At 40.0% G+C, this 14,142-nt stretch overlaps 1 protein-coding gene across 4 annotated transcripts in view; it reads right to left on the bottom strand.

The window, feature by feature from the left end:
• Positions 1–14,142, bottom strand: part of ipo11 (importin 11) — a 420,430-nt gene that overhangs the window by 363,667 nt on the left and 42,621 nt on the right. For all 4 annotated transcript variants that reach the window (XM_073064510.1, XM_073064512.1, XM_073064513.1 and 1 more), the window contains 3 exons: positions 11,649–11,749; positions 5,765–5,837; positions 4,956–5,159 (listed from right to left, as the gene is read on the bottom strand). In XM_073064510.1, coding sequence (XP_072920611.1) covers positions 4,956–5,159; positions 5,765–5,837; positions 11,649–11,749 — 378 coding nt within the window. The remainder of the gene's footprint in view (positions 1–4,955; positions 5,160–5,764; positions 5,838–11,648; positions 11,750–14,142) is intronic.

Genomic DNA, 14,142 nt, shown 5'->3' with positions numbered 1-14,142 from the left:
TTTACCTCCATCATCGTCTGATTTATCCAGAGGATCTGAAACTAGCTCAGATTCACTTTCACTTCCGGTTTCAATCGTAACTGGAATTTGTAGTTCGGGTTGCTCGCGTTTGCGCATGCTCCTTCCTTCACGTTTGTGCACTTCTTGTTGGTCTTTTACTTTAGAAATGGTTGATGTTGCCGCAGTTTCCTGTTCTGTATCGCCGGAGGTAAGATGTACTTGAGCCCGCGGTTCTCTTGTAGCAGCGGGCCTTGATTCTGTTCCAACTTGCGTTGTCTTCAAGGTAATAGTTTTCTTTGTCTTCTGTTTATGAGACATAGTTTGAAACAATCCGGAGTAGTTTATAAGTAACTTCTAGAAAGTATTTACTAACTTTTCTTCACTTAAACATTAATTTACTGATTTTTTACGGGAGAGCTGGATTCCCACGTCTCGATCCTACGTCATCACGTGGCATCCCCCCCCTTATTGTACCTATTGTGACCACATGCTTCCTCTCCAAAGACAGCCAGGCACAAACATATCCTCGGAAGAAGAGCAGGTAGTTGGCTGTGGCAGAGACTTTGACCTTCTGCCGCTTGGACCCGTGAATGGCCATCTTGGCCAGACCCAAGAGAAAGCCCACCAGTAGACCCTCCTCACTACCTACCCACTTCTGTACTGGGTGCCAGTATATAAGGAGCGCGGGGCTGAAGTGCAACCAGAAGTTGAGCAGGAGCCCCTTCAGATACTCAAATAGGGGCTGTAACCTCTGTAAGCGTGGTACACTGACTCCTCCTGGCCAGAGAATGGACAGGTGGACAGAGCATCAGTGAACCTGCTTAAAAACCTATCGCACGGTACTGCTCTATACAACATCTTCCACCCCAGGTCCCAATGTTACAGGGCAAGGATCCCTGCATAATGAGATTTCCACTGGGGACATCCTCCACTGCCAGACGGTAAAGCACTAAGGCAAGTCTGGGTGGCAGATGAAGGCGAGGAAGTGAAAGGTATACAAGAGCAGCATGTTCAAGAAAAGTTTTGGAGCATCACTGAAGGGCATAGTGGGCATACCACCTTTGCCACATGGTATCCCAAGACCTGGATCCGACAAGCACTTCCAGTCCATCAGGAGGTGGTGCAGCTGGAATCCTTCCACTTTGTTGAATTCCCTCAAACACCCACCATGACAGGATAGGGACTAGTCCCCCTTACAGCTGGAGCACCACGTCCCCACCGGCACAGGCACACCATGTATGGACGAGACTAGACCCCATACCTTCAAAAGCTCAGTAAAAGTGACACAATTCCCTCAAATCAGCTCAGTTGATAATGTTCGCTGGAAGCTGTATGTCCTCCTGCAGGCAGTGTCCCTGCCAGAGAAAGTGATGCCAGTGTATGCCATCTTGGAGCCTGTCGCTATACAGGTATCTCTGCAGGGTCCTAAGGCGGAGAGCCGGCAGCTGGGTCCGCACACACACCGATGACTGAACGTCCTCCACAATCGAAAGACTCTGGACCGCAGCTGAGACCCAATGCCTCCTGTTGCCCCACAATAAGTCCACCAGTCTCTTCAGGGTCCTGGAGACAAAAGCAGTGGGCAGAACTAAAGTAATCAGCTGGTACCATATGTTTACAATGACAGCTACTTATCAATAGGTTTTAATGGACTGCTGATCCAGGTTGTCCTTTTCCATTGTGCCCAGTCTGTAGCAAACAACTTACAAATGTAGCAATGGCTCCAGCAAAATTGAAAAGACATTTAACTACAAACCCAGCACAGATGACAGCTGCGATCAGAGGGGGGATGGGGGTTGGTATTGTCTGAGGGGAGGGGAGGTTTGAGATGTTCAGGGATGGTGGGATGAGAGGAAAGTGGAGTCTCTGAGGACCCAAGAGCTGGCGGTGGGACCTGAGAGAGACAGGATTGTGGAGTGATGGTGGGGAAGGGGAGACGGGAGTTCCAGCGGCAGCGCATGAAGACCCAGCCATGAAGGCAGGAGTTGGAGGTTACACAATCGGCACTTTGGAGGTGTCCAAGGTGAACATTGATGGCAGTGGAGTCCAAGTCTGGAGTCTGCTCTGGAGTGTTAGAACCACTGAGGTCAGCAACAGGGATCGCAATCTGGAGACATCCAGACCTGTCGGTGTTGGAGTCGGCAGGTTCTGCAGTCTGCAGGTGGGTGATCCATGTAGGACATGAGAAAGTCAAAGAACTGGCGACTGAAAGCATGGATCCCTTGAAGCATATAAGGTCCATTACAGGCGGTGGGAGAGAAAATCCCGGAGTTGTGGTAGTAACTGGGATAGGGACACCAGGTACCTCCTCATGGTGGAAAACATGGTGGGAGAAGCAGCAGCAGCAGTCAATTCAATGTGAGTACCTGGGGTCATCAGAGGGTCCAAATCGAGAAGCTTGAAAACAAATCTGGAAACCGTGTGATAAAAGCTGCAGTAGCGGGTCTGGGTCAGCACATGGGATCACAGCGGGGGAGCAGTGAGAGTGAGTTTCACTGAACTCCCGAAGGGAAGATTTAAACTTTTTCAAGGTAGGCATCCCGGGAAGAGACTTTGTAGAGTAGTAGTCAAATCACAAACAAGAGAACATCTGCAAATGCTGGAAATCTGAGCAACACATTGCAAGATCATCTCCTTTATTCCATACAAGCTTCACCTCAGTTCTTAACCTAATTTGAAGACAGAGAATAAAACAATTTATTGTGAAATGTTTGCAGATTCAGTGATGGTAAAATTCTCTGCTCAGATTGTGACATTGTCAAGTACTTAATGACAGCATTGTTGATAACATGATAGCTTGGCAAATGACGACTGAATTCATCCTATTTGTTATAGATGGGTCACATCTCAAAATGACACCTTTTTTCTCAAGATATAATTGGGAAAACTTTTTTTGAATTGCTTCTACAATATTAGGACATAAAAGTGGCAGGCATCAGTTAAATAGAATGCACTGCATTTTGAACCCATGCATTTTGACGGACCATTCACAGTTACACTTAAATTCGATGTGAACTATTATGTATCATTTATATTCATAAGACCATTATTTGAAATCTGGTTCCTTTTCAGAGGAAAACTGCTACTTGAGAGTCCTTGTACTGCAGAAACAGCTCAAGAAATTATTGCTGTCTCAGGCATTTATATGAGTGAATGAACATCGACACAATTACCACAAAAGGAGAGTGATATGGGGGGGGGGGAGGAGAAGGAAATTTGATTTTAAAAAACCACACTGAAAATATTGCACTTCTAATACCTTGTGATGTTTACCAAGTAGGTGCAAGACAATGATTAGAAACTGGGTAGAAAAAATCTGTATGATTCATGAACATCAACAATACAGAAGTCAGAATAAAAAGACATCACTGTTAAAACTCAAGGTAAACAAATGTACTCCAACAACCAATGTGGCAGAAAATTACATTCTTTCAAGGATAACCCTTTCTATGCCATTATGCTTAAACAAATTCAGGAGAGTACTATAGTATACTTTGAAGCACAAACTGATTTTACCAGAACAGATGTTAAATGTAACAGTTTACTTTCCACATTATAATGCAAAGAAAAGATTACCAGCAGTGTTTCATTTCAGATCTCAAGAACGCATTGAACCATGTCACAAAATTTTCACCAAATATTATTTAAGGAAGTCATTAGCGATAAAGCACAGAACTATGATCTCCTATCACACCTACAATCGGACCAAAATGTTTAGTGTCCACCATCCTTCCATGCATTATTAGCCAGAGGAAGTAGACAAGACGGGTATAATTGTAACACAGATAGATACATAGAGGAAAGGGACTTGGAGGGTTATAGACTGAATAGGACAACTGGAAATAATAGGGAGTATGCTGCTGTCAGCATGGACATATTTATGGAGATACAGGGCAGAACCGGCCTTTCCAGCCCTTCGAGCTGCACTGCCCAACAATCCCCAATTCAACCCTGTCCTAATCTCCAGACAATTTACAGGGACTATTAACCAACCAATCGCTATGTCCTTGGACTGTAGGAGGAAACTGGAGCACTCGGACATAACACATGTAGTCATGGGAAAAACATACAAACTTGTTACAACAGCAGCGGGAATTGAACTCGGGTCCTTAGTAATGTAAAGTATTGTGCTAACCATTAAGCTAAGGGTCTGATAACATTGTACATCCATTTAACATCAAATAAGGTATTTTGTGGATCCATAAATAAAATAGAGACACAGGTGCAGAAATGTCTCAATTACTTCCACTGAATGTGCATACATAACATTCTGCACTGCCAATTTATTTCCATTGACTTCAATAGATGCACTTTTTTTCTGAAATGGAGCACAACACAGTCATCATTGCATACACATATTTAATGCCAGCAACTGAAGTTAAATTCCAAAAGTAAAATCAGAAAATACCAGGAACACTCAGTAAGGCAGCAGTATCTATGGGAAAAGAAACATTCAACTTTCAAGTTCTCAAATCCCTCATCAGACCCGGAAAAAAGGAAATTTATCCTCAGTACTTTCCAGAAAACATCTGCCAATTGATAACAAGTATAGATAATATGCAAATAGTTAACATGGATGCGTAAAAGAAGCATTTTGCATGACTCAATTGGAGCTGTGGGTGAGTGCACAAATTTACAAAGGGGTTTTGATAGATTGTGAAAAAGCAAAACAGTGAGACTGAAGTTACTCTGGATCAAAAAGAACTAAGAGTACAGTTTACATGGCAATAGGCCACCAAAAGATAGAGAGAAAAATTAGCTGTAGGGTAGGTCATGCTGTTCCTTGAGCTTGATCTGCAAGATCAAAGATATAAAGCCACCATCAAACATCTCCCCAACTCCTCCTTTGATGCATCTAATCAACTGTTCTTTATACTTGATCTAGTTAGAGATGCTCTTTACCAGGAAGAGAATATCAACACAGCCTTTAATAATGATAGATGAAAAATACTTACTTCTTGAAAAAGCTTCTTATCAGCTACCAGTTTTTTGGATGCCAATGTCTTGGTGACATGATAAAAAGCAAGTAATGCTCTATGCTGACGGAGATCATCATGTACTCTAACAGACTCCAGTAGTGTGGGAATTAGCTCTGGCCAGTTCCGGGGACAATCTAATCTGGCAACTTTGGCGATTAGTACTCCAATCTGGGTTGCAATCTGTAAAGAGACAAAATAAACAGGTTAAATAATTATTACAGGGGAAGGACATTTAAATATTGAGGCAAAATAGGTCAGCTAACATTGGGATAGAGTCACCAAATCTCAGAGTTTCAGCAGCAGATGAGCTGAAGCTGATGAGGAGTCCTGATCATTTGATGGTGGTGGAAATAGTTAATTTTTACATTCTACTAAAAATATTTTGCACTACAATGTGAAACAAATTACTAAGTTACAAGTACGTATGCATTCTCACAAATCTGCACTTGTATAAACCAAAGCATGTACCTGTGTCACTACGACAAAAGAATCTTATAATTTACATTTTTTTTCTCTTCCCCCATGTATCCTAATTCACTTATCTACAAGATATTAAAATTGAAGTACTTCTATGAACACATATTTCATAAACTAATCCCCATTTTTTAAGTTCACAATACATTTTTTTCTTGGAAATTATTACTGCTAAATTATTAGTAGTAAACTAAATTATTTATCTAATTTTACTTCTTTTGCAACACTAAATGGGTGTTATCTTTCATGGGAGAGTAAAAAAAGTCTTACTTTTCGAACAAAAATCCATGAGAATTTATTTCACTACCAACCTGATTTACTGGTTCATTAAAATTTGCAATGAGCCCTGCTCGCAAAGAGGATTTTTCTTCTTCTGACAAAGCACTACGAAGTATAAAAAAAAGAAAATATATTCCCAATGTAATAAAGAATTATCCACATAAAAATTCATATCAGTTAAGATTTAAGAGAGATAAGATTGATGGTATTTACAAACAACATACGCTTGAACAAAATATAATTGCAGAGGCATTTAACAGGACCGTTAGGAAACTAATTAAACCAAAACACCAATCAAACTAAAATACCAATGATCTGGCACCGTCTGAATGGCAGACTTTCCAGACTAGTATGAGTACACAAATTCACTTTTAATCTTTATGTTACAGAATTATGTAATATACTTTTCATTGAATTAGGTGAGCTCAGCTTAAAATGAGGCCCTAGTGAATTTAAAAGTCCAGAAAAAGGGCCTAAGGATACTTAAAAGCATGGGGAAATGTGTTCAAGTCAGTCTAAAAGGAGTGTGGGAAGCAGGATCAGAGTCATTTTAAATGAAACACAGGAACCAAGAACCCAGAATCTAAAAAGAGTGCAGGAAATTAAAACAAGCAAGCCAGGTGCTGAAACAGCCAGGCTTAAAAATTGGCTATCAATTTTCATGGTTTTACTGCATTGACAAGGCGTGCAATCTGACAGAAATAACTAAGGATCACCCTTCTGTTTTCTGACAATGTGATTTTGAAATGACTTCTGATAACTTAAAACATTTCATGCCACACCATTCTCTTTATTTTCAAATGAAACCACCACAAAATATGAGTGCATTTTTTTTTTAAATCAACACATAAAATAAGCCAATACAGTAAAACTCCAACACAAACAAGAAAAATATCTGCAGATGCTGGAAATCCAAGCAACACACACAAAATGCTGGAGGAACTCAGCAAGCCAGGCAGCATCTATGGAAAAGAATAGACAGTTCACATTTTGGGCCAAGCCCCTTTATCAATCCAGACTTCAGGTGCTGCCAGTGATCATACGAGTTCTCTATGGGTGCTTAAGGCTACATCCACACTAGACCGGATAATTTTGAAAACACCAGTTTTGCGTAAAAACGACAGGCGTCCACACTAAGCATTTTTGAAAATATCTCTATCCACATTGAAACAGAGATTTTGGCGAATCTCCTCCTCCTGCGCATGCACAGGACACATCTACCGAAAACAAGCCACATGTTTGGTGTCGAATCTCGCCGTAAAAGTGCGTGTTTGTGTAGTTACAGACTAGAAAAACTTAAAACGATGGACAGCTGTTGGCTCTCGCGCAGGAGAACTTAAAAGTAAAAAAAAAACACAAATACTGGAGTGTACGGAGGCAACCGACAGGGAGTTCACGGACAGATTGACCTGGCTGACGACGAACATTGGAAAAACTGACTAACTTTTTTGTATTAATAAAGCACCTTGTTAAATGTATGAAAACACAAAATGCTGGCAGAACTCAGCAGGCCAGACAGCATCTATGGGAGGAGGTAGTGACGACACTATCTCCTCCTATAGATACTGTCTGGCCTGCTGAGTTCTGCCAGCATTTTGTGTTTTTATTTATTTCCAGCATCTGCAGACTCACTCGTTATTGTTAAATGTATGAATGTTTTAATGTCTGCATCAGTGTTATCTTTTATTTCCATACAATGTTACATTAGGTTGCTACACATCTATTGTCAGAGAAGTACTTGCATAAATAGGTAAACCACCTTCATACAAGCAAGGACAGAAAACAAGGCAAAGTGAGTATACTTATTTATTCAGTAAGTTATGGGTCAAAGTATTTGGTGAGTACATTTCTAACTCTTCTGGCTTCAGTCATGCTGCCACCTGTTCTGAAATTGTTAGGGTGCGTTCAAGAAAACAATGAAATAGCGCGCTGCCGTCTGATAGCATTTTCAGATTTCTCCGGTTACCCGTCCACACTGACCTGCCCGAGCAGCGTTTTCAAAAATACTCACCCTGGAAAGCGTTTCTGAAAAGCTCCGGTTTCGGGGGACGAAAACGCTGTTTTAGTGTGGACGGAGGGTAAAAACGAACAGAAAGTACTTCAGTTACGGATTTATCTGGTGTAGTGTGGACGTAGCCTAAGTGTTGATACACATCACAAAAATGTGCTGGTAAGTGACTGTAAATTACCACTTTGCATAGATTAATGGCAAAAAGAACAGAAGGATTAATGAGCATGTGACAGTCAGAAGTTGATGCAGGAGTACAGAGAAACGAGAAAAAGAATGGGACTGAAGGATTTGCTCCCCTGGAAGTCAGCATGAATCTGATGGCCAAAACAGGTCCCTTCTATGTCATTATTTAGTATAAAAACCCACAAAGAACACAGATGACTTTCTTTAGTTTATAATAAAATGGGGATATACTAGTACAATTGTTCAGGGTACTAGTGACCCACATCTGGAGAACCAGGTAGTGTTTTAGTCACTTATTTCAGAAAGAAAATATTAGCATTGGAGGCAGTCCAGAAGAAACTCACTGGCTTATTCCTGTAATAAGGACTGTCCTATAATAAGTAGGTAAAGAAATTAGATCTATACTTTTCACAGCCTGGAAGGAATGATCGTAATGAAACGCAATATCCTAAAGGGGCACAACAGAGTACACATCGAGATGTTTTCCACTGTTGGGAGAATCGCAATGAAGGTAATGTAGTTACATATTGAGGATTCTCATTTAAAGCTAAGATGCATAGGAAGTTTCATCCCAGGAGGTTGGTGGTACTTTGCAATGTTCTGCCGCAAAAAAGTGTGGGGGCTAAATCAGTAAGGGTACTTGAAGAGGAATTTGATAAATTTTTGAAAGATCTGGCAATTGTTGGCTCTGGGGAAATGGCACACAGGGTATGAGACCTGCAACAGATTAACTGTAAACATATTGAATGGCAGGGTAGGCCAGAGCAGTAAAAATTACATGACAGGCTTATCTGATCAAGCTGCATTTGAGGTTCATGAAAAAGATAAATGTAGACCTGGATACTAGGGGAGCAATCTGTTCTTAGGATCTTTTAAGTTGCCTTGAACATACAGAAAGGAATTCAACTAAATATTTAGCTGAAGGACAGTACATCTAACAGACTCACTATATTGCACAGAAATGCCTACTTAATTTCCATTTTTGTACACATAAACCAGAACCAACAAATTCAAGGACAAGAGAATTTCTGAATTATAAGTGAAAATGGCTTATTACGAAGTCAAATTCTGTTTGAGTAAAAACAACTATCTGAATATTTAACAGCTTTAACTGAGCCACAATTCGGCCTATAACTGATGAACATCAATTCCAACTCCCAAGATTACAACTTCTACAAAGGGCAATTTATTCACAGAAACACTGATGCTATCTTGTCTGGTTGTATCACCACACCAACAGGCAATCAATATGGATTATACTAGTAAACCAAGAACAATCTCTAATAAGTAGAGCACTACAGGTTATTAGAAACACAAAAGCCACAAATATCACTGAAAATTTTTCTTTCTTTATTATTTCTGATGATATGGTAACTCTGGCAGACCAACATTTATTGCAGTTCCCCATCTGCCTTTGGGAAAGTGGCAGTAATTCTTTTTGCACTTCTACGCCCATTCTCTGAAGATTATCAGGCAATGCTGTCAGGATTATAGCCAAATGACACAAGCAAATATATCCAAGTCAGAAATGGTGTGTCATTTCAGCAACTATGTATACTAAAATGCCTACTCATTTTATCCTGATGAAGGGTTTCAGCTCAAAACATCGACTGTTTCTTCATTTCCATAAATGCTGCCTGATCTGCTGAGTTCATTCCCTCCAGCATTTTTTATATGTTACTCTGCCTAATCAATTAGGTTACTTTGTCCTGGATGATATGGTATGGCTACTGTTGAACTACACCCAACCAGCTAACTAGAAACATAATTTCATACACAATGCTTATAAAAAGTATTCATCCCCTTAGAAGTTTTCATGTTTTATTGTTTTACAACATTGAATCACTGTGGATTTAATTTGGCTTTTTTGACATTAATCAACAGAAAAGACTTTCATGTCAAAGTGAAAACAAATTTCTACAAATTGGTCTAAATTTATTACGCATTAAACACAATAATTGATAGCATATGCATTCACCCCCTTCAAGACATAATTTAGGAGACGCACATTGGGCAGCAATTACAGCCTTGAGTCTGTGTGTTTTGGACATCTAGACACTGCAATTTTTCCCCATTCTTCTTTACAAAACTGCTCCAGCTCTGTCAGATTGCATGGGGATTTTGAATGAACAGCCCTTTTCCAGTCCAGTCAAAAATTCTCGATTGAACTGAGGTCTGGACTCTGACTTATCCACTGTAGGACGTTAACTTGGCTGTTTTTAAGCCACTCCTGTGTAGCTTTGACTTAATCCTTGGGGTCATTGCCTTGCTGGGAAAAAAAAAAATTCACCAAGTTGCAGTTCTCTTGCAGACTGCACCAAATTTTCCTCCAGGATTTCCCTGTACTTTGCTGCATTCATTTTAACCTCTACCTTCACAAGCCTTCCAGGGTTTGCTGCACTGAAGCATCCCCACAGCATGATGCTTCATGGTAGGGATTGTGTATTTTTGATGACATGTGGTGTTCGGCTTACACCAAACATAGCGATGGCCAAAAAAGCTCCATTTTGGTTTCATCAGTCCATAGAACCTTCTTCCAGTTGACTTCAGAGTCTCTCATATGCCTTCCAGCAAACTCCAGCTGATATTTCATGTGAGTTTTTTTTTTAAAAACAGTGGCTCTCTCTTTGCCACTCTCCCATCAAGCTGCAACTGGTGAAGCACCCGGGTAACAGTTGTTGTATGCGCAGTCTCTCCCATCTCAGCCACAGAAGCTTCTAACTCCTCCAGAGATCTCTTGGTGGCATCCCTCACTAGACCCCTTCTTGCACGGTCACTCAGTTTTTGAGGACAGCCTGCTCTACAGCTGTGCCATATTCTTACCATTTCTTGATGTTTGACTTAACAATACTCCAAGTGATATTCAGTGACTTGGAAAATTTCTTGTATCCATTTCCTGACTTATGCTTTTCAAGAACCTTTTCACAGAGTCGCTTGGATTGTTGTTTTGTCTTCATGGTGTAGATTTTGCCAGGATACTGACTCACCAGAGCAGTTGGACCTTCCAGATACAGGTGTATTTTTATTACAATCAATTGGAACACTTTGACTGCACACAGGTCTCCAAAAACAGATGTAGTTATGTGACTTCTAAAACCACTTGTTGTAATGAAATGTATGACCATTTGTTTTTCCTTTCAGATCTTCTGTCTTTAGTTTTTGTTTAATTTTATCAATTTCAGTTATTACACTAAGTTGTCATTAGTGAGAAAGCTCCTTCCATTGTGTTCTCTGCTGTCTAACAAACTGAATTGAACAACAATATATGAGGAGAGTAAACTGGATATCTGCATTCAACTACCAAGACCCTTACTTATGAAATTCCATCCTTCAACTTTAGTCTCTTTACTCTTTATTTTTCCCTTGATTTTTTTTTGAAGTATACTTCTTCACCAAATACTTTAGTCACCAATTTCAACATTTCCTTACACATCTCAGTGTTAACATCTCTGAAAATGATCTTGCAATGAACATTTTGCCATGTTAAAATTTCTATGTAAATATAAATTGCAGCTGCCAATTGCCATTCAAAAGGAGAGTGCACTGCAGAAATTAACAGGAAACTGCAATTGCTTTTTGCTCTCTTAGCAAAAGGTTTGCCATGTTTTTTAATCTCAAAATGTAACTACTCTACTGTTGGCAGCCATGTCTTCAGATGATTAAGCTGACGAACCTGCAAATAAAACAAATTTAACAAGATACATATAACTCAAACTACTTACTGTGGAGCAATGCGCCGCCAATAACGATCAATTCCATTTTTGAAGTACAGCACCGCCAGCCACCGTACATTTACGTCTAGAGTGTGATTTGTAAAGATATTCTGTAAAAGCAAATATATTAAATTAGCTGAATATTTGTGAGTAGACTTTTTGGAAGTATGTAAATTAGCCTGGCTAGATGATGCATACAACATCAGAAATGCATTATTCAAGTCTAACTGCTTTTACGATTTTTAAACTTTCTATTTATTCAGTGATCATCAATTTGGATTCAGAAACCAAACCATAATGCCTGCTGATTATTTCAATGGTTTCTTTATGAATCTGATGAATTAGTTCCAAAAGTGAAATTGAGACTTCCTGAAACTGACATTCAACATCTAATTTTACAAATGGTGGTGGCATCCGTCAGTCTCGAGAGACCATGGATCTGCACCTGGAGTTTCCAGGGCGCAGGCCTGGACAGGGTTGTATGGGAGACCGGCAGTTGCCCAAGCTGCAGGCCTTCCCCTCTCCACGCCACCGATGTTGTCCAAGGGAAGGGCACTAGGACCCATGCAGCTTGGCACTGGTGATGTCGCAGAGCAATGTGTTGTTAAGTGCCTTGCTCAAGGACACAAACATGTTGCCTCAGCTGAGGCTCAAACCAGTAATCTTCAGGTTACTAGTCTGATGCCTTGCCCACTAATACGACATTGAAAAACTAAGTAAACTCTGCAGATACAAATCAAATAAACACAGAAAATAATGGTAAAGCAAATCAGCTATCGTTTGCAGTAAAAATTACTATACTTAAACATAAGTAAAAGACATTAGAACATTTTTCCCAACCTGGGGTCCTGTGATTCCTCGGTTAATGTAGGGGTCCATGGCAAAAAAAAAGGTTTAGAATCCCTGCATTAGAGATCAATAGCTTTTCAGAACAGAATACTACTCTTCCAATTCAAGTGTTCATGGGTTAGACGTTCACATAAGTGAGGATGTTTCATTTTTGTAGCGAGATTTCAAGGACATCCTTCAAACATTATCCTGGTAACATCACGCCACCATAGTCCAACAAGAATCCATACTTCCGGAGTGTGGGATTCCATACAAATAATGTGGTCAGGCCACAGAACTGGACAAGTGTAATTAAAACTCCATTACTAGTGAAATTGGCATGCAAGAGGATTTGTCTCTCCTTCGAGAAGAATTGGATAATTTAGCAAAGGCAGTGCAGATAGCATCTCCTCTATGGTTTGAGGTGCCTTCTGCTGATAGTTCTCATCTTCAAGACATAAGAAAGCAAGCATTTACTTTCCAGGAGACCATGAGTTTAGTTTCAACCTACACTTTCCCCACTGGTAAATTGGGAGATGGAAGTTCGTGGTTAATACCATCTGTCTGAAGTGACAGGTGACGTGCAAAACATGGAATATGATCCACACCTGAGAATCTTTTTATCACCAAGCAGCAATAAATTAGGATTTCACTCCAACTCCTAATTTATCCCCATCTAAGTTATGCTTTACCAAGGCCCCTTAATGCCTCATCCATTGCCTCAATATAAAGCATTTTCAATCCTATTCACTAGTTATGAAGTAGGAATCTTGGCTGACTTTTCCCCTTCTTAAACAAAACCAGATTTGTTTTGACTCTCTCAGCTCAAAAAATTGTTGGTAGGTGTCTTACGGTGGCTCAATTTCACTGAAGGCACACTGTTAGCTTTTTTTAAGGAAACCTAGAACAAACCTCTGATGTGTTACACTAATCAGAGAATGAATGAATCTTCCATGGTTTCCAAAGCTTGTGGGGGGGATGGGGGGTCAGGTGGGTGAAAATCAAATCACTAATATATCCATTTCTTATTCCAAAACCACAAATATTCAAAATGATAGTGTTAGCAAATTGTAAACCAATGGCAGATTTGGTAAGCTGGTTTTCATTGGAGTAGAAAAAAAATTATGAATGGAGATCTTCAAGAGTACATCAATTAAAACAATTTTAAAATATTTTCATTGGTCAGCAAAACTGTAATGGAAACACAGCTTTAGAACAATGAATCAGAAGATTATTAACCTGAAGGTTAGAGTTGCAAACTAGCTCTAGTCTACATTTCAAAAGAAATTTTTTTATAGACGTTTGTAAAAAGAGCTGAAAAACAGAACAGACCAGGGTTTTGCAGAACCCTAGGATTCTGCAAGAGGTCGCTAGGGGTTACATAAGAGATCCTAATATAAAAAATTAACATAATTTTTGAACTTTACGCAACACACAATGCTAGCATTCATACCGGTCGGCAGTGACTGAGCAGCCCCATTGGCAATCTTGTTAAAGGTCTCTCACCCCAGTATGGCAGTGCACAGAGGGACTGTGTTTATTTGGTTGAGTCCATTCTCAGTTTTTGACGCAAGGTAGTGAAGGCCACTGATAATTGGTGGGCGCTGTATTACACAGAGGGGAGAATGGTAGGCTGATGAGCTTGAAGAGCATTTTCCATGCATTGAATGGACTC

This window comes from Hemitrygon akajei, chromosome 13, assembly GCF_048418815.1.
Source record: "Hemitrygon akajei chromosome 13, sHemAka1.3, whole genome shotgun sequence".
Taxonomy (NCBI): Eukaryota; Metazoa; Chordata; class Chondrichthyes; order Myliobatiformes; family Dasyatidae; genus Hemitrygon; species Hemitrygon akajei.
This window is presented reverse-complemented; position numbering and strand designations above follow the sequence as displayed.